Raw genomic sequence first — 21,200 nt, forward strand, 5'->3', positions numbered from 1 at the left:
TTTAGAATTAGTATCTTTAAAACAGTGGTGTTGGAGGGAAATACTGAAAAAATGATGTGGAGGGTTATATCCAGCAGTAATAATAGTTTACTAGTTACAGTTTTATTTTCCATGCACCAATAACTAGATGTAGTCTAATAAGATCACAATAAAATATAGAGCCTCCATAACCCAAATAGCCAATAACATTTAAAACTATCATTAGAACTAGCATCTAAATAACCATAGATATCCGCATAAAAATCAGCTTTACTGGTAATAATACTAATTACACCTAAGCTATATTTCTGGAGGTAGGAAAAGAAAGGAGTAATATGCCATCTTTAATAGATAAAATCATCTTTACATAGTGATGTATAAACAATGAAAACTTGGAGAATGTTAGAAGTTAACCAGTAAGGCTTCTCTGATCTGTTAAGAACCAGATGTTGATATAACAAGGGATCTTGAAAATTCTTTCATGGTCTGCATTTTAAAATAAATTGATGTAATTTACATTGGAACATAGTTATGTTTTGCATTCCACATTCCTGGATTTTGTAGTACAATTATTCAGAAATTATGTACAAAAACATATATTATGGAAGCTTTTGTACTGAGTTATATAAAACTGAAACACTTCAGTTATGAACTGATTTGTACTTCCGTAGCTATCTTCTGTCTGTGCAAGCACGTATAGGTCAGTTATATGTTCTGCCAGCAAGACAGCAGGTAGATTTCTTTCTGTATGTATTAAATCCCTGGGGTTCAAAAATCAAAAGTTTCCCCTTGGCAGACCTGAAATGTTCTGGGTCAGCTCTAGCAATGAAATGTTTTGGTCAGTGATCGCAACAATGTGCTTAAAATAGAATGTGACATTTGACTTGCATTTGTGGAAGTGAGGGTGTGCTGGGTATTGGCAATTCCTCTATATACAATGACTGTATCTTTAAATTACTCATCTGATAAAATTATTAATGTTAATCAGTTGTTGCTAAAATCATAATAAATAATATATACCATATATGCGATGAGAATATATATGTTTAAAGGGAATCTGTCTCCATCCATCCATCCATCCATCCATCCATCTATCTATCTATCTATCTATCTATCTATTATGGATTAGGGCAATACTGTTTTCAATTTCCTCTATAAATAGAAACTGAAGACAGTATTGCCCTAATCCATAATTAATTTGTATAAATTCATGGAATAAAACCTCTAAAATCTGATACTGATATATATGTGAGGATTGACTTTTAACCCATCTTACCTATTAAATAAATATCTTGACCTGTGTTCATATCATTTCCTTTGCTGATCTCCTGCCTAAGTGAACAGTACATACAGTCTGAATATATACATATTATTGGATTGGAGAGTATCATTTTCTTTTTTAAAGATGAACACATACATACTCACACCTACAATACAGGCATTTGAAAGAACATATTTCAGAGAAAAATATATATCTGGAGTTCTTGATACTCAGCAGTTAGTATTGTGTTTTAAAGAGTAGAGTTTTCACAATAGCTAGTTGATTATCATTGCAGCTGATGTTTTGATTAAAACAAAAACAATTCACTTTTCTGGAAGTATTCATTTTTGTCCTTGCAGATAATACAAGAGAAGGGAGCAGGGCATGTTGGGATGTACTATTCCTCAAGGAAAGGTCATCACAGTAAACTTCGAAGTGCTGAGGGCAAGTGGGGAAATCTACTCAAGTTTGGGGGCAGCTGTGTTTTGCCTTTGACTTTGTACTGATTGTGTAATGGTACACTATGATTTTTTCTGACTAATTGCTTGTTGGATAAATCTGTGCCTGCTTGGCTGGTTGGGCTGGAAAAATCTTACCCATTGCCCAGGAAATCAAATCCCATAACCTTTAAAAAATGTCCAGGTTGTCCTTTAAGAATTTTGGGTATACATGCAATGCAATACTGCCACAAATAAATTGAGGGGCATGCAGTTTTTCAGATGGTCTTTGTAAATACTAAGATATGTCAATTAATCTTCCACTATTTTTTTTTCCCAGGGAGAAGAGAATTTATCCAAAGGTTAAAACTTGAAGCAACGTTGAATGTGCATGATGGCTGTGTAAGTGATTTCTTGTTACTTTTAAATTTTTGAACACTTTTAAAATTATCATTTAAAATTGTTAAGTGATTATACCCTTGAAACCTCCCTCCAGATATGAATATGAGGGGCAGATTTGTAGAGCAGCCAGAGATCTCAAGAGTAAAGGATTTTATTTATTTATTTATTTAATAGTGTCTGTTGCTCAAATGGGCAAGCAAAGTAGGATGCACCTTGTGTTAATTTAATAATTTAATAAGATCTTGCAAACAATTCAATATTGTGAAAGAAAGGCTTTGTTTGGATATGAACATTTTAAAATCCATGGTTTAAAATATAATTGCATTTTAAAATCTTTAATAAAAGAAAACCTCTAAGTTGCAATAAAATGCTATCATTTATTCTGGTACTATTGTTAAACAAAATATTCTAAATCACTTTTCTAGTGGAATGGGTGCTCAAAGTTATTAATCTGTAAAATCAACAAAATCAGCAACACAATAATACAGCAGTACAATATAGTGGGCTATATCCAGTATTATCTGAGCAGCCATGAGCTCCCAATCAAAGGACTTTTCTTTGTTCTCTCCTTGTCATATGTGTATCTCAAATCAGTTTCAATCTTTGGAGTTTTGAGGGATTTCATGAAAGAGAAGAAGATGCCATTCTGTTTCTAGAGTTGCTTACAGTCCAGTACAACCTAGACAGCCCCTCCTTATATTGTAAAATAAACAATTCAAAAGGAAGAATGGAATAGGGAAGGAATAGACTATCTTGAGTTGTATCCTACTTATTTTGCAGTATCTTTATGGTTGTCCTTCCTAATGTTTCTAAATTTATTGGTATTTTTTCATACAAACTAATAGCATCATCTAAAGATTTACCTGAATTAAGAATATTTAAGTTTGACTTTAGTCATTCTACTTCATGTAGGAATAATAAGTTTGAGTTAATGCCATCATGGGTGGGACTTATATCATTGCAGACTGAACACACTAACTCCTCATGTAGATATGAGGATTTATTGGATCAGATATAATCTGCTCCAGAATATTAAAGAATAGTGAAAATAATGTTCTTTCTTCTTTTGAAAAGAGTAATTTAAATATAGTCAGTATTCATACTGAGGCAGCATTTTACCTAGCAATTAATTTTGTTCAAAATTATAGTCTAAGAAGGTGTCATGCAACTCTATTCAAGCCATACAATTATAGATATTATTGGTATTGAATGGGAGACTGCCTGGGAACCTTCAATGAACTGCTCTCAGTTCTTACGTTTTAGAAGAAAGGGACCATAAAGATGAAATAGACTACTATATTTAATTAACCAAATGACACTTTTGCATATGAAAATAAATGATTGTCATAAAGTATTGAATATCTGGCAAAAAAGACCACTATCTTTAGGATTAGAAAAATAACATTGATTTGTACCCAGCATTGATTCTCTGGAGCAGGTCTGAATAGTTAAGGGGACAGCAAGAAGAAGCCCCACTGTGCAAATGTAACATTTCTAGTACTTTCCAAGTCTGTTAAGTACTTGAAGATATTTCTCTTGATGCTCAGCTTAACTTCATTCTCATGTAATTTAATTTTTCCTCTTCAGCTGGTTTTGAGGTCTGTGGGAAATGGAAGTTAAATATCCACAAGATGTTATCGTTCCAGTTATATTTCCAGGGTGTCCACCGATTGTTATCCAAATTACTACTATACTCACCCCCCAAAAAATTAACATGATGTTCCCAAAGAAAGAATGGATAGAACAAAAATAGAAATACAATTAAAACCCCTGTACAGTGCTCAGCTTCTTCATCTGATCAATTTGGGGTTGCCAGTTCCAGCAGTGTACACACACACACACACACACACACACGCACGCCATGAGCCATCTTGGGGTTTGGGAGGGACCAGCCAGGATTACTTCAAGTTATGATGATAATTGGGACCAGAATTTTCATCGCTAAGCGATGTACTTGTAAAGTGCAACTGTGACCACATTGCTTAGCGACGGCAACAGCAATCCTGGCACTCCCCATTGCCATTGTTAACCAAATTCCACCATTCATAAGGCAAGGACCCACTCCGATCAAAGCTACTCTTGGCTGGTTCCCAATCCCAAGCCTCAGTAAGGTAAGAGACTGCCTCCTCTTTAACTCTACCCACCCGCCTGTCTCTCTCCCATCTCTCCCCTTTTGGCTGTCTTGCACTCCGCCACCTCTGCTGACCTCGCCGCCCTGCGCTCTGCTCACCATGCCAGTTGGCACTCTATTCACCTTGCCACCCTGTGCACTGCAGACCCTGCCACCCCGCGCTCATTGGCCCTGACGGCTCTGCCACCCTGTGTTCACTGGCCATGCCTCCCTGTGCTCACTTAACCTACCAGCCCTCCTGCCCTGTGCTCTGCTGGCACTGCCACTCTGCTCTCTGCTTTGTCTGCCAGCCCTGCAAACCTGCTCTCTGCTCGGTCTGCCAGCCCTGCTGGCCCTGCCTGTCTGATGGCCTTGCCATCCTGTACCCCTCTTGCCCTCCAGCCTTGCTGCCCTGCACTCTGCTCAACCTGCTGGCCTTGCTGTCCTGTACTTGCTGGCCCTGTTGCTCCCAGCTGACCTTCACCATCTTCCTCCTGCTGCTGACAGAGCATGCCCAGCCTTCACCATCTTTCTCCTGCTGCTGCTGAGACAGCTGTTGGCCGTGCCAGGCCTTCTTCCTGAGGTCTCTTGATGCTTCAGAAAGCTTCTGAGCCTTCTGAACCATTGCAAGCACAGTTTGGAGAATGGTGGGCTCAGCCTTCTTGTGAGGCTTTAGAAGGCCTCAGAAGCCTTCCGAAGCATCGCAAGAATGGCGCACGCTATTTGGAGAATGGCATGAGTGGCCTTGGGAAGAAGGCCTGGTGCAACCAAAAGCTGCCTCGCATAGGGCCAGGCCAGGCGTGCGTCATCAGCATTGGGAAGAAGACGGCAAAGGTCAGCTGGGTGCAGCAGGTCCTGCGGAACTCAGGGTGGCAGGGACAGCTGGGGCTTTGCACTGGGGTGGCTGACCATGGTGTGGGGCTTGAGACAGCACTTCTTGGCAGCAGTGGTGGCCAGCTGAGATTGCTGAAGGCCCTGTGCCTCTACTTCAGCCCCAGTGCTGCCCCCGTCAAGGAGTGCTGCTGTGCAGGGCAGCCAAAAAGGCAAAGATGGGGAGATGGGTGGAGGAAGTTGAAGTGCAGTCGGGCTGCCAAGCACCCAAAATTTGATCATGTGACCATGGGGGTGCTGCATCAGCCATAACTTCGGGGACCAGGTGTGAGTACAATTCTTTCAGCGCCGCTGTAACTTTGAACAGTCACTGAACAAATGGTTGTAACGCAAGGACTACCTAATAACAAAAAGTATATTAGTAGAATTAATAGCTGTTAATTAAAATGGATTGCCTATAAGATACTATAGGTATGAAATTAATTTGTCTTCCATTTGCATGTGGCAACAATTGTCTTTTACCCCCAAATCATTGTCACACACAATACACATGCAGATACACAGACACATAAGTACATTCCCCTGATCCATCAAGAAGAATGAATATGGGGTGAGGTGAAATGCAACATCTACAGTAGGAAGGGAAAGGAAGCAAATAAAATTAGATTAAAAAAAGAAAAATTCTAATTAAACAGGGAAGAAAGAATGTTTCTTTTGTAATGTTATGCATTACAAAAAATTTACATCCAGCAGGCAAGCAGCCTCTTCCCTGACAATATTCAGGTTAATCTTTGAAGGGATCCATGCTTTTCAGCAACAAAGTTTGCAGCCATTTGTACCTCCACTAATTTACTTGATGTTAACAGCTGTTCTATTCTTCTCAGTGAATAACAATCCTGTGAATTCTCAGGTATTTATTGGAGGGGGTATGGTAGGAAAATATATGTCTCCCTGTTGGGTAAATGCATTAATATATTGTGATTTTTTTTCTGCCATACTTTTTCTCATATGTGATTTTCAAATATATTATGACTCATCTACAAGAGGAAAAAAAAACTGTGCAGTTGAATGACTCTTGCAAAAGATGTGGCTGTTTTAATGAATGGAAGAGAGGTGCTGCATTTTAATTGCAGGAAACATGCAGTTGTTTATACTGACTTAAATGATATTTCTGTATACAGAGTGCATTCCTTAGATCCAGTTTGTTTCATACTAATAGCATGTTCAGCTAAACCTCTTTTCACATTTAAAGTAGGATTTTTTTGTTGAATTATATTGGGAATTGATTATTAATCTTGGCAGGGTTCATCTTGGAGAGGTATGATACTCTTTTTTGGTAGCTTCCATTGTAATAGTTTTCAGAAGGTTAGGCATGTTATTAATTTGAGGCCAAACCAAGGATCTTGTAATACCTTATTTATTAGTCATTAATATTTTTCGGTGGCCAATTTAAATGCTTTTAATATTTTTATATATAATTTTTAAAATGCTTTAAGATTAATGTAGCTACTAAATATTTATTCACAGGTGAATACAATATGCTGGAATGATACAGGAGAATACATTTTATCCGGATCTGATGATACTAATCTTGTAATTACTAATCCATATAGTAGAAAGGTAAGGTAGCCAATTGTTTTTCTTCATTCTTCTGGTTAAAATGGTATTATAAATACATGTTTTTGAGGATATTACATGTATCACGAATCCTATACGCTTTCAAAATATTTTATCTGTCTTGAATTAAAGGATTGATGCAAAACCCATTAAGCCCACAAATTTCACAGAAAACTACATTCAGTGTTATGTTGATCATATGAATTTCTCCTGTTCCCTTTTCTACCACTCCCAGTCATGCTATACGGTAAATATTGTGTTTATATGATGGCCAGTTTCTTCTACAACTATGAAATTAATTGGCTGATCTGGAGATTTTCAGCCTCAACTTTGTCAGAAAGAATCAATTATAAAAATAAAATGGCATAATAACTAAGTGATTCTAGTGGATGGATGGGGTGATGGTAGGAAAAAAAGACATCATATCCACTCTCCCCTGTGTAGCCTAATAAAAATTTTAATCTTGTTTTCTAGGTATTAACAACCATTCGCTCAGGACACAGGGCAAATATTTTTAGTGCAAAATTCTTACCATGCACCAGTGATAAACAAATAATATCCTGTTCTGGAGATGGGGTCATTTTTTATACTAATGTTGAACAAGATGCTGAAACTAACAGACAATGCCAATTTACTTGCCACTATGGAACTACATATGAGGTACTACAATATAATACTTTGTTACTATAAAAACATGAGCATTAATTAAAGACTTATGCAAATTGCCATCATAAGTGGAACATCAGTGGCTTGCAAATAGAACAGACCAAGGCATATAAATACTTGGAAATCTATTTTCAATCCACCACTTCATGGATATATAAAATACAATCAAGGCCTCAAATGCTAGTTAATACTTTTACTCTAAAAACTGTGAGTTATGTATTTGGATCACAGATACAGTGTGAGTGTATGAGTGGATGGAGGGAGCCCTATTTTGAACCAGGGACTCTGGAGGTCCAGGATTGGGGGCAAATGGATTTGGAGTCTCGGGGGGCTGTGGTATGGTGGGAGTTGGAGGGTGAGCCATCTTCAGGGAAAACGCCCCCAGTGTTTGTTGCCAATGGCATGTTCTGGCCCTCTGCACTCAGACCCAGGCCTTGGACAGCATTTCATAGGGACCCTGGTCTCTGACTGCTGCTTCTCAATGCCAGGTCAGTCAACAACAAAGCCCCCCTCATACGTGATTTGATCACACAGGAGGGGGCAGACCTGGTGTGCATTACTGAGACCTGGCTGGGCCTTGAAGGTGGGGTGCCCCTTTCAGAAATGTGCCTAGCCAGGTTTACAGTATGGCACCAGCTGAGACACCAGGGCAGGGGAGGAGGGGTGGCTGTTGTCATCCGAGAGTTTCTAGAGGCCTTCTGGGGCACTGCTTCACAAGTTGCCGGCTGTGAGACCCTGTTTTTCAAGTTGGGTTCCTGAGAACAGTTGGGAGTGTTGTTACTGTACCAGCCTCCCTGTGGTGTAGCAACCTCCCTGCTTGAGCTGCTGGAGGCCACCTTGGGGTTGGTGGTGGAGTTCCCCAGACTTATGGTTCTGGGGGACTTCAATTTGCCGTCCCTGGGGCATCCCTCAGAGGCAGCTCGGGAGTTCATGGTTACCATGGCAGCCACAGGCCTGTCCCAGATCATTCAGGACCCAACTCGAGACAGTGGCCTCACCCTGGACTCAGTTTTCTTGTCAGAGCAGTGGCAATGTGATTTGAGGGGAGAGGTGCATCTATCCCCATTGTCATGGTCAGATCACGACCTGGTGACCTTGAGATTCTCTTATGCCCCCCCCCCTCTGCAGGGAGGCAGGACCCATTTAATTGGTCCGCCCCTGGCGACTGATGGACCTGGCAGGGTTTCAGAGGGAGCTGGTGGTTATACCCAAATACCTGCTGCATAGTCCACCGGTGGCCCTGGCCGCTGCTTGGAATAGGGAAACAGTCGGAGCCTTGGACAGGATTGCGCCTATGCAACCTCTCTTGCCCCATCAAACCTGACACTCCCCATAGTTTACGGAGGAGTTGAGGGTTCTGAAGAAGGTTAAGAGGCGTCTAGAGCACTGCTGGAGGAGGACAAGGACCGAATCCAACGGAACACAGGTGAGAACCGCTATTAAGGCCTACCATGTGGCGATAAGAGCGGCGAAGCCTCAATACTTCTCCGCTCTTATTGTGTCTGCAGAGTGCCGCCTGACGGCCCTGTTACTCAATCCCTTTTGGGGAAGGTGGGCCCAATGACCCACCTACAGGGCCATGCAGAGAAGTTTGCTGAGCATCTGCAGGATAAAATCAGTCAGATCTGCTCCAAGTTAGACTCCAAGCGTGAGGCATAGCCTATAGAGATACCAGGGAAACATACTTACCCAGTTATCTGGGAACAGTTTGATCCTGTTGGACCTGAGGAAGTGGACAGGATCCTCCAGACAGTAAATGCCACCACATGTCATCTAGATCCATGCCCCTACTGGCTAGTAAAAGCAGCTCAGGAGGTGACATGTGGTTGGGTCCAGGCAATGGGTAATACATCCTTGAGAGAGGGTGTGTTTCCGGCTGCCTTTAAGGAGGCGTTGGTACACCCCCTCCTCAAGAAACCATCGCTGGACCCTATTGTCCTGGACAATTTTTGTCTAGTCTCCCACCTCCCCTTCTTGGGTAAGTGGTTGAGAAAGTGGTGGCGTTGCAGCTCCAAAGGGTCCTGGATGAAACGGATTATCTAGACCCCTTTCAGTCAGGTTTCAGGCCCGGATATGGGACAGAAACAGCATTGGTCACACTTACGGGTGATCTCTGGCAGGAGCAGGACGGGGGTGGTGCATCCATCCTTGCTCTTTTTGACCTCTCAGTGGCTTTTGATACCATTGACCATGGTATCCTTTTGGGGTGGCTCAGGGAGTTGGGGGTGGGCGGCGTGGGTTTGCGCTGGTTCACCTCCTTCCTCCATGGCCAGTCCCAATCAATGGTGATAGGGAGCAAGAGATCCGACCCTCGACCCCTCCTCTGTAGGGTGCCGCAGGGCTCGGTTCTCTCTCCTTTTTAACATCTACATGAAACCACTGGGTGAGATCATCCATCACCATGGGATGAGGTATCATCAATATGCTGATGATACTCAATTATACATCTCTGTCCCAGGTGAGATAAATGATGCTGTGACTGCCCTCTCTCAGTGCCTGAGGACTGTAGGGGTCTGGATGGGGAACAATAGGCTTCAACTGAACCCTGGTAAGACGGAGTGACTGGGTTAATGGCTCTTCCATATCCGGGACATTGTCATCTTTGGTTCTGGATGGGGTTACACTGCCCCAGACAGACCTGTTATGTAATCTGGGGGTCCTCCTGGACTCGCGACTCCTGCTGGAAGAGCAGGTGGCAGTCATGGCCAGGAGGGCCTTTGTGCAACTTCGTGTTGTACGTCAATTACACCCTTTCCTGGATCGGGAAGCCCTTCAAACAGTCACTCATGCCCTTATTATCTCCCATATGGACTATTGCAACGTGCACTATAGGGGGCTACCCTTGAAGAGTATCTGGAAGTTACAGCTGGTCCAGAATGCAGCCTCGTGGGCTATCTTTGATTCCTCTAGATCGGCACAGTTAACACCTCTCCTGCATGAGCTGCGTTGGGTACCAGTTTGCTTCCAGGTCCAATTCAAGGTGTTGGTTATCACCTTTAAAGCCCTACATGGCATGGGGCCAGGTTACCTGAGGGACCACCTCTTCCCCATTACATCAACCCGTCCCACCCGATCATGCAGAGAGGGTATGTTGCGGACCCTGTCTGTGGGAGAATTCTGTTTGGCAAGGTCCAGGAAGCAGGCCTTCTCTGCAGTAGCTCCCACCCTCTGGAACATCCTCTCCCTGGAGGTGATGTTAGCCCCATTGTTCCTGACCTTCTGGAGGAACCCGAAGACTTGGCTCTGCCACCTTGCTTGGGGCAGGGAGGGGAGTAGTTACGCTTGGGCATGGCTACTGCCGGAGAGTGCTCTTCACTCACATGGACCAAATTAGACCTTTCTGCCTCTTGGATTTTATTTTTATGCTATTTTTATTTGTTAATTGTAATTGCATTTTTATATATTATATTTATATTTTATGGGTATTGTTTTAATTGACTGCTTTTATTGTAAACTGCCCAGAGTCCCTCTGATGGGGGGAGATGGGCGGTGACAAATTTGATAAACAAACAAACTCAAGTCCAAATTCAGTTTCTTATATTAACTTACATCATATAAGAAGATTGTATAGGTACATTTATGCTGTATTTTGGATCCTAACTTCAATTTTTTAAAGCAACTATTGCTGACATTTTTAATTCTACTTATTTTTTTTACTTTGTAGATCATGACAGTCCCAAATGATCCTTACACATTTCTGTCTTGTGGAGAAGATGGTACTGTAAGATGGTTTGATACAAGAATCAAGACGAGTTGTACAAAAGAAGACTGTAAAGATGTAAGAGAGATTTGTTAAAAATATGAAGTATCACATTATGTTCAGAACCTGATTTGTTTGGTGCTGCCAGTAGAGTTTCTGGAAGGGGGTCCAAAATATATGACCAAGATATGTAAATGTAAATAATAATTGGGTAGTTATCTTTGAAACTTTTATTGCTTATCTAACATATCAGAACTTAAACTTTTACTGGGCAGGAAAAAACTATTATCTGTGAAACAAGTATTTGGATTTAGTCTCACATTTAATTAATTATTTGATTTAAACTATTGTAATTTGTTCAGGAGTGCCCCTTTTCTAATATAAAGAGAACATAAGATTTACTTAGGAATGAGAATAAATACCAAATCTTAATTTGATAGACTATATAATACTTATTTTTAAAATAAATATGCTGATAAAAGGAGTCAAGTATGATTTTAGTTTTCTTCACTTCTACACATCATAATCAGTTTTGCTTTTTTTATTTTATAACTTTTTTTACTTTTACTCTAATTGTCTTGATATTTACAGTGCATCGAGCTATTTGTATGTAAAACCAATCTACTCAGTTCTTTTAAACTAAGCTGTGCAATACCTGCCTCCTTTGATATATTTCCTTGTCTTTTCAAGGAAATCTAAAAGTAGGAAAGATAATGATGATTGGAAATTGCTGTATACCATGTTTTTGTGGTCTGGTCTTGTTCTGGTAACTAGGTATTCCTGTCTGCTTTCTAGTGATCAAAATATATTTTGATGAGAGCCAGACTTAGCTTGTCCTAAATTAGCCATCCCAAGTTCATTTTATATTGTATAGATCAGATAATTCTATATTTGTGTGGGCTTTTCAAATAAGTAGAGTATTTTCTCTTTTTTTCTAGGATATTTTAATCAATTGTAGGAGAGCTGCCACTTCTGTAGCTATCTGCCCACCAATACCATATTATCTTGCAGTTGGCTGTTCTGATAGTTCAGTAAGAATCTATGATCGACGCATGCTTGGCACAAGAGCAACAGGTAAGTTGGTGCTGGTATGACATTATGCTATATATTACTTTTGAATACCATAGCTGAGGTATATGAGATGTGAACTTCCAACGAATTTATGTAATGCAAAACATTTTTTCTACAGTGTTTATTTATATTCATAATAGCTCATAATATTCATAATATTAGTCTTTTAAAAGGCTCCCAAAGTCTGTTAAAGTTGGTCTCAGTGTTTTCTTGCAATGTGGACTGAAAAGTATTGATATTCTAAGGGTTTGTTTAAATGAGATCTGTGCACACTAGTATTATTTTACGTCTCATTCGGCAGGCTTTCCACTAATTTCCTAGCTAATTTTTGAACGTACTTCTTCAAATGTAAGAGCTACTTAAAAGAGAGTAGCTCAAGGAAGAAATTACTTGCCCATCAGCAATAAATTCCTTTATTTTTCAGCAGCCATGGTAAATAAATGTAGAAATATTTTCTTTTAAAAAAACTGTTCATTTTTCCGTTTAATAGTTTAAATATTAAATACCATGATTATGATGCTTTTCTAGTTAGGACAGCTTTAGAACAAACGTGTTTTGTTTTGTTTTGTTTTTCGCTTTGGGGTTTGGTTTGGTTTGGTTTGGTTTTGGTTTTTTGCAGTCCTTTGAAATTCCTTTGACCACTGACATTGGGCACAATTGCTGAAAATTGGTAGTATAGTTTTCTATTATTTTGAGATGGAAAACTTATAAAACTATAGTTTCAACTCAGAAATAGGATTTATGTGTTAAATTTATTTTATAAATATAATAAATATAAGCCCCCAATTAATACATATTAATTTATTACAAATATAATACAAATATTCCACTGAATGTGACTCCTTGCAGTGGCATGTCCAAATGAATGGCCTGAAACTTTGGAAGGCAATATTTTGGAGGCCATGTGCAACCATGAAGGAGTCAAAGATTGCAGTGTGCAAAATTATAATGTAAATGTGGAGTAGGGGCTAAGATTTAGGGTTTTGGGGGGAAGAAGATTGAAAGGGCATTCTGGGGTGTTAATACTAAGCTTGAGTGGGCATTTGGGGGTTTATTGATTGGTCTGACTGACCAACCAGCTGTATTATAACCAATTGTATTATTATTTTTACTGATCTTGATTTTATTTTATTGTACACTGCCACTGATAGGAAGGAAATTTTGAACATGTCAGTTTTGCTTGTTCATCCATGACCAAATCATGAACAAATGCAGTTTTATTACAAACAGACCTGGCTTTTGTCCGTGGCAGCCTGAGGCTGAGGTCACCGGCAATCCAGGCTCCCAAAACCATGAACAAGGCTAGAAGAGGAGACTTGAACTAAATTCCCTGAAACAGCTCCCCCAGTGATTCCTGATGTACCTTCCCTGGCCCATCAAACCTAAATTTGCCCAGCTTGTTCAACAGCTTGTCCCACAGCCCCCAACCCAGAGATCCCCAAACTCAGCTGTTGTCTTTGTTGTGTTTCTTGTAGGCATTTGCCCTTGTGAGAAACTGTTTCTTTGATCTAATAAAAAAGGGTGTTTATGTTTCTTGCAAGCCACATATTTTTCAGTAAAAGTCTCTACATTTCAGATGAGCACTAGACAGATTTGGAGATACTGTTTTGCATTTGAGCAATGGAGAATGTTTTCAGCTGCTGTTGTTGTTTTTTCATGTAGGTAATTATGCAGGCAGGGGTACTACAGGATTGGTGGCACGTTTTGTTCCTCCTCATCTTAATAATAAATCCTGTAGGGTAACATCTCTCTGCTACAGTGAAGATGGACAAGAAATTCTTGTGAGCTATTCTTCAGACTACATATACCTGTTTGATCCCAAGGATGATACAGCTAGAGAGCTTAAGGTTCCTTCTTCAGAAGAGCGAAGAGAAGAGGTAATCATTCCCTGGTACTGTTTTTGATGTCAAGACCATTTTTTTTAATCAGTTCAATAGTGTCCAGTTCTCAGAGACTGCCTGGACAAGTCCCTGCAGTTTTCTTGGCAAGGTTTTCAGAAGTGGTATGCCATTGCCTCCTTCCTAGAGCTAAGAGAAAGTGACTGGTCCAAGCTCACCCAGCTGGCTTTGTGCCTAAGGCGGGACTAGAACTCCTGGTCTCCCGGTTTCTAGCCTGGTACCTTAACTACTATACCTAACTGGCTCTCCAAGACAATTAGGTAAAGGTAAAGGTTTCCCTTGACGTAAAGTCCAGTCATGTCCGACTCTAGGGGGCGGTGCTCATCTCCGTTTCAAAGCCTTGGAGCCGGTGTTGTCCATAGGACACTTCCGGGTCATGTGGCCAGCATGACTCACGGAACGCCGTTACCTTCCCGCCGAAGCGGTACCAATTAATTACTCACATTTGCATGTTTTCGAACTGCTTGGTGTGCAGAAGCTGGGACGAGCAACGGGAGCTCACCCCGCCGCGCGGTTTCGAACCGCCGACCTTCCGATCGACAGCTCAGCGGTTTAACCCGCAGCGCCACCGCGTCCCTCCAAGACAATTAGCTATAGTTAAAAAAACACTTTTCTTAAACTACAGTTGTTATATCAGTGTATTTTAGATAATATTTAAAAAATAAAAACATTTAATAAATGATAAACATCAGAAAGAAGGCAGTTTGGTTATAGATTATGAGGTAATCCTATTAAGGTAAGCCTGTGAACAAAAATATCTGCTATAAGTTTATTTGATTTTTATTGATTGAGGAAAAAAGTTTCAGTATTAGAAGAGAACAAGTTTGTTTGTTTAAGCATATATATATGGCTGCCCAACTCAGACCATGTAACTTTGGGCAGCATTTAAGAAAAGATGCAAATAGATGTGCTGTTGTTTGTTTTTAAAATTCTGATGTTTCCTTTTTGAACTAAATATCTTAAATTTGCTACGAACAATTGCAACACCAAGTGATTCAACCTGTGCTGGAAATTCAGATACTGTAGTTTTGATTTAACTCAGGTAAGAAAATTTACTGGCTGTATCAAGTACAATACTGTGTTACTTATATTTTTTTACTTACATGAGTTTCCATTGCTTTTTGAAAATTTGCCATTATGCGATGGATCATTTTCATCCATAAATTCTCTTTATGCAGAAACAAACAAACAAAATGAAGCTATTATGCAATTTATGCTAGGTTAGTCAATTTTCACCAAAAGTCTAAAAACATGCCAAACTTCTTGTCAAAACTGCTTGAGTTTTTCCATCAACCCCTCTTGCTGCTCTCTCACACATTTACCATCATGTTACATGGTTGTTCTAGTTGTGCATCCCATCTCCCACTTATTTCCATATCTACAATAACTACTATTGTTACTACGGGGTCAAAATGGCTGTCAACATCTTCTCCAATCCCCTTGCTCAAAATGAAAAGGACATTTCTAACACGAAAGAAAGTTGGACATACTGCATTGTGCCAAAGCTGATGAACAGGCTTTTAACATGGGCAACTCTACTGTGTGCAACATAAGAAAGAATGCTAACAACAGTTTTAGTATTTTTATGCATTCTGTCTCTTTGTCATGATAACCACACACGTTAGAAATCTGGTTGTAGAAAACATAGATAAAATGCTTTCACTGCATATAGCATTTGAGACAAGGAAGAAAACATGTTTGAGTAATGTAGTGCTTAAGAATGAGACCCTAAGGATTTATGAGCACATTTGTCAGTGCATTTGAGTTACAAATTTGACCCCATGCCCTGTAATCCCCTTTTTTTTCTCCTGGTTCACAGGCTTGCTCTGTATGAATTCACTTTTATGCAAGGTTTTCAGGGAACATAGCCTGCATTTGATAAATATTCATGTATAGGGCAGTAGTTATTTATAAACATTTTGCTTGCTATTCAAAAAATGGCTACAATTATTCACATCCATATCATCTCTTTCATTATTGCAACATGCTCTACTTTAGTCTACCTCTGCAGAACACCTGGAAATGCAGTGGGAACAGAATGCAGCTGCCCACTTGCTGATGAGTGAGAGCTGCTTAGCAAGCACAGCATTGCAAGCACTGCATTGATAACAGTAGGATTCTGAATGAAGTTCAAAGTTCAGATCTTAACCTATAAAGCCCTATATGGCTTGGCTTCTTTTTCCATCAGGAGCAAATAGACTCTGCCTGTCCTGTACAGTCTTCTCAAAAGGATGCTTCGGGTTCCCTTCTCATGAGAGGTAAGGGTGGAACCCTGTAGGCAGACCTATGTGGCTGTCCCATTGTTATGGAACAGCTTACCTTGGATGTCCAACTGATCCTTACATTTTGAATTTCAGAAAAGCAGTAAATTTGGGTTTGTTCTGTGAAACATTAGGAAACTAAGTGATGTCTAGGCTTCCTTTGTTGTTGTTTTTTAGTATGATGCGTTTTTACGTTTTTACATTTTTATGTTTGTTACAATTGTTTCTAATTAATATATTTTGAATTGCTATAAGATGGTTTGAATTGTTTTTGTTGAATGGTTTGCTTGTTGTAAACCACCTAAAGTCTGGTGATAGGGCAATAAACAAATCTTTGTAACAAATAGCAGATGAGATATAACAAGTTTGGTTTTCCTATTTTTAAAGCACAACAAACAATCATATTTTTTCTTAGCTATTAGATCTCTGTACACTTCGAAAATGATTCAGAAGGAGTATTTGAACTTTCCACAGAAACCTGAAAAAGGAGAGGTTGCTTTAATGAATAGCAAGCGTGTTGTGCTTATTCAAGGTCTAAAGTGCATCTTCTGAATCAGTTTTGAAGCACGGACTACTATACTGTCACATAGGAAAATAAATCCTGAATTGTTTAATATTAAATCATGGGCAAATTGCAAGTAAGCTTAAGACATTTCTGGTGTTTTTCATATGTAAACTGGCTGTCCAGAGTTCCCACTCCATTCTATGGCTGCAAAGTTTGTGAATTCATTACAAGTATTAAAATCTTATTCAAGTGATAGAGAAGTGCCTGTGTGTTGATAACATTCTGTTTCCTTGAAGACAGAAATAGCAACATGAAGAATTTGTCTGGCACTGTTTATTGGAATCCATCAGTACTACTTTCCCAAAAATGTATTCTGCCCACGTGTGACAAAAAAGGAAAATCTTGGGGTTAACAGGATGCATGTAGAGTTATTATTAGACAGAAAGTTTTAAATATCAAAGTTAAGATTGTTAAGACTGCAATCATATGCTCTTGCATTTGGCTAGGTCCCACTAGGTTTTCTGGAACATTGCTGAGTAGATATGTAAAAATGTTCATAAAGAGTACACATAGATACAGATACAGATATTCATTTCATCTATTTAAAATATTTTTACTCCACTTTTTTGGTTCAAAGACGCTCAAGACAGATCATAATATAAATTAAAGTTAAAGCACAATGGAACAATTTTTTGACAGGTTGCCTTAATCTTAGAAACAAAGGAGCTTTTAGGCATTGTAAATTAAAATAAATAATTTATAACTTGAGATTTTAATACAGTTTGTGAGGTGGGCTGGGAATGATGCAACTGCTTTAAAGAAGTGCCACACTTAAGCTCCCTTGAGTGTTAAATCACTTCTTCCAAATAACTTCCAGAGTATGTATAGCCCTAATATATACAGATTTGTCTCTCCGATGCTTTTAAAGTTTTGCTTGAATTAATAAATAAAATTCAGTTAAGTATATTAGAATTAAATATTCAGAAGGGAGAATTGGGTCGAACCCCCTGCTCTTTGCAGGAATCCAGATCAAAGCATCTCAGGCAGATGGCTGTCTAGTCCCTGCTTGAATACATCCAATGAAAAAAAGCCAGCCACCTCTCCAGATAAATGGTTCTACTCTTCAGCTGCTGTAACTTAAACACATAATTCTGGGTCCAGCTTCCTCAGTCTGTCCTAAGGTTTAGTCCCCTGATCACCTTTGCTGTCTTTTTCTGAACTAATTCCAACTGATTAGTCTAAAATTGCAGTTTGATTAGGAATCATATTCTTTGAGTATGATTTTCAAGCCAACTATGTATCCATTTAATTGTCATGCCAGTCAGCTTGTCCCTGGCTTCCTTGTGAAAGGCTTCACTGAAGTCAAGTATGTTAGGTTTACAGCATGCCCACAATCTGTTAAGGAAGCTATCTGATCAGAAAATGAAATAAGATTATTTCGGCAAAATTTGTTCTTGACAAACCCCTGCTGACATCTGCTAATTACCATATTGTTTTCAAGGTGCTTGAATAAATAAACAGATAAAATTATGTTTTGATCTAGAATCTTCCCATGTATCAATGTCAAAGACTGTTCTGTAGTTTGCTAGAACCATCTTTTCTCCCATTTTTTAAGAGACGGACATTTTCTCTTCTCCAATCATCTAGCTTATCCCCAGTTCTCCAGAATTTCTCAGAGATAATACATAAGGGTTCCTTGAATGTCCTAGGTACTGTCCATCTGGTCCTGAAGATTTAAACTTGTTCAAAGTATTCCCTGATCATATTTCATTGAATCTAGAGCCTCAATCTGACCCCTTCATCCTGCCTTTCTCAATTTCCTGGTAGAACATGTAGTCTTTTTGTTGAGAAGACTAGAGCAAAATAGAAATTTAGTTTTTATTGGATAGCATCTTCCCTCCTTCACTAAGCTGCTGCTGTTCCAATTCTTTTCCTTTTATTTTGATCATCCGTAAAGAAGCCCTTTCTGTTATTCTTGGCATCTTTTGCTAACTTCAGCTAATTCAGAGCCTTTGCTTTCCTGTCATTAGTTCTACAGTTCTGGGAAACCTGTCTGTATTCTTACTTTCTGGACTGATTCTCTACTTTTGTGTCTTGTTTTTGTTTTTAGCTCTTCACTGTTTTATGAAGCCACATTGGCTTCTTTTGTTATCCTCCATTTTTTTCTCCTTGCTGGAGTTATGTACAATTGTGCTTTCAGGAACTTCTGCCCACATTGAAGTCCTTTAACTGTTAGCTTCTCATGTCATGGAGTCCTATTTATCATTTCTTTGAGTTTATTAAAATCAAGAACTTCAAAATTACACGGTCATTTCCTGCTATTTCTGTTTTCTCAACCAAGTTTTCCCTGTTGATTAGTATCAAGTCAAGGATAGCTGATACTCATCTTCTAAAAGCAAGCTTCAACTATATTACAGTTTAATGTTAAATCAGCAATCCTTAAAAAGTTAACCTGACTGTTACTAAGTGTAAAGGTTGAGGTGGGAATGAGCAGTTCCCAAGCCAGGTTGTCTGTTATATAAACAAGCAAGAACTGTTTTACAACTCTGTTAAGCTGGAAAGGTGGGAGGAAGAAGGCACAAGTTTAAACAAGTTTACATCTTCTTGATAGAAGTGGGCAATCAGCTGTTTGTACAGCTTCATTCTTGTCTTCATTTTAATCTAGCTGAACCTTGTTTGTGAATCTTCTGCCAGTCGTCAAGCCAAGGATTCAAGCTAAACTGTGATGTTTCAGGAGATCTCTGGTTTACTGCCAAGTCCAGGTCAGGAAGCCTGACATTAGGCCTAGTTCAAATTCTCTTTCTCTGAAATAGAAGAAGAAGGCAGTGTCCCCTGGGTAGGAGAGAGACTGTGGGAAGGGATTGTATAACACTGTAGCCAGCTCTCAATCTTTACCAGGCCTTAATCTAAATAATTCTGCAGCTCACTCACTGTTATCAAACACACAGCCAGCTAACCTCTGTGCCTTTTGGCAAACCTCTTTTGACCTTGAAGAAAGATTGAAAAGCATCTTACACTGTGGCATAGTTTTAGGCAATGTGGTCCACTTTTGATGATTTAGAATATAATACCATAAATCCCAAGTGGCACAATTAACAGTTGGGGATTCTGGGAGAAAAAAAAATCTAAGTGCATTAGTTTGTCTATTCCTGGACTGTGATACTAAATTAAAAAAACTATTAAAAATCCCACTGGTCATTCTCAAGCTCTTACGTACATCTAAAGTAGTCCGTAGATAAAATAACAGTACTAGTTTTCTGCCTTTCTTCCTAAACCAAATTATGATTGCAAGTTTATCTATCTAGATAAGAATAAGACCCTTGTAATTAAAGTGCAAGAATTTTAACTTTATCTCATATAATAAAATTTCTGACTAAATAGAACAAAACGTTTGCATCTTTAATTTCCCTGCTTGTCTTTCTTTAGTTACGGCAGCCTCCTGTCAAACGTTTGCGACTAAGAGGAGATTGGTCAGATACTGGACCAAGAGCAAGACCGGAAAGTGAAAGAGAGAGAGATGGTAATATAGTTGGATTTACATACAGTATTTATCCTAATTTTTATTGAAACTTTGCTTAATTAATGTTGTATATACAATGATGCTGTAATTTTAGACATGTTCCATCTGTAATTGTAGATAATGACCATGTTTGGACAGTTGTCCATGACTTCATAAACTATGGTTTTCAGGCTGCAGACAAATTGTTCCTCATTCTTTTCTTCTTCTATCAAGCATCAGCTCTGATGCAGAAATGCTGCTTTGTGTTAAGCTGAAGTTCCCCATACCGCCAAGCTCAGAAATTCTAGTGAGAAGAATTCTAGTTTCTGAACTATTCCAAATTTATTCTGATAGATTGGGAACCCACTGAAGCAGGTTTTTGTAATCATTGCTGGGAGGGTACGAGAAGGAAGGCAATGTAACAAAACATCTGCTCACACAACATAGTTAGGTGCCATTGATTCAGATTCAGCCCATACTGACAACGTTGTCAAATGCTTAAGTCTTAACCTCTCTCCACTAATAATGTACAGTCTTTTCAAAGACATTCCAGCAATAACTTCAGTTTCTTCCATCCATTTGATTCATTATCTTCTGCTTCTTCTATTTCCCTCAACTTGTCATCCATCACTGGTTTGTTTCACATGGGAGTTTTTTGTTTGTTTGTTCATTCGTTCAGTTGCTTCTGACTCTCCGTGACTTCATGGACCAGCCCACGCCAGAGCTTCCTGTTGGTCGTTGCCACGCCCAGCTCCCCCAATGTCGAGTCTGTCACGTCTAGAATATCATCTATCCATCTTGCCCTTGGTTGGCCCCTCTTCCTTTGCCTTCCACTCTCCCTAGCATCAGCATCTTCTCCAGGGTGTCCTGTCTTCTCATTATGTGGCCAAAGTACTTCAGTTTTCCTTTAATATCATTCCCTCAAGTGAGCAGTCTGGCTTTATTTCCTGGAGTATGGATTGG

General features: G+C 39.4%; 1 protein-coding gene across 2 annotated transcripts in view; it reads left to right on the forward strand.

Annotated features, from left to right (window-relative positions):
* DCAF6 (DDB1 and CUL4 associated factor 6) overlaps positions 1-21,200 on the forward strand; it is a 63,250-nt gene that overhangs the window by 6,353 nt on the left and 35,697 nt on the right. For both annotated transcript variants that reach the window (XM_063305533.1, XM_063305534.1), the window contains exons 2-8: positions 2,018-2,079; positions 6,548-6,640; positions 7,112-7,297; positions 10,968-11,081; positions 11,942-12,077; positions 13,737-13,951; positions 20,165-20,258. In XM_063305533.1, coding sequence (XP_063161603.1) covers positions 2,018-2,079; positions 6,548-6,640; positions 7,112-7,297; positions 10,968-11,081; positions 11,942-12,077; positions 13,737-13,951; positions 20,165-20,258 — 900 coding nt within the window. The remainder of the gene's footprint in view (positions 1-2,017; positions 2,080-6,547; positions 6,641-7,111; positions 7,298-10,967; positions 11,082-11,941; positions 12,078-13,736; positions 13,952-20,164; positions 20,259-21,200) is intronic.

The sequence above is a fragment of the Candoia aspera genome, chromosome 5 (assembly GCF_035149785.1).
Source record: "Candoia aspera isolate rCanAsp1 chromosome 5, rCanAsp1.hap2, whole genome shotgun sequence".
Lineage (NCBI taxonomy): Eukaryota > Metazoa > Chordata > Lepidosauria > Squamata > Boidae > Candoia > Candoia aspera.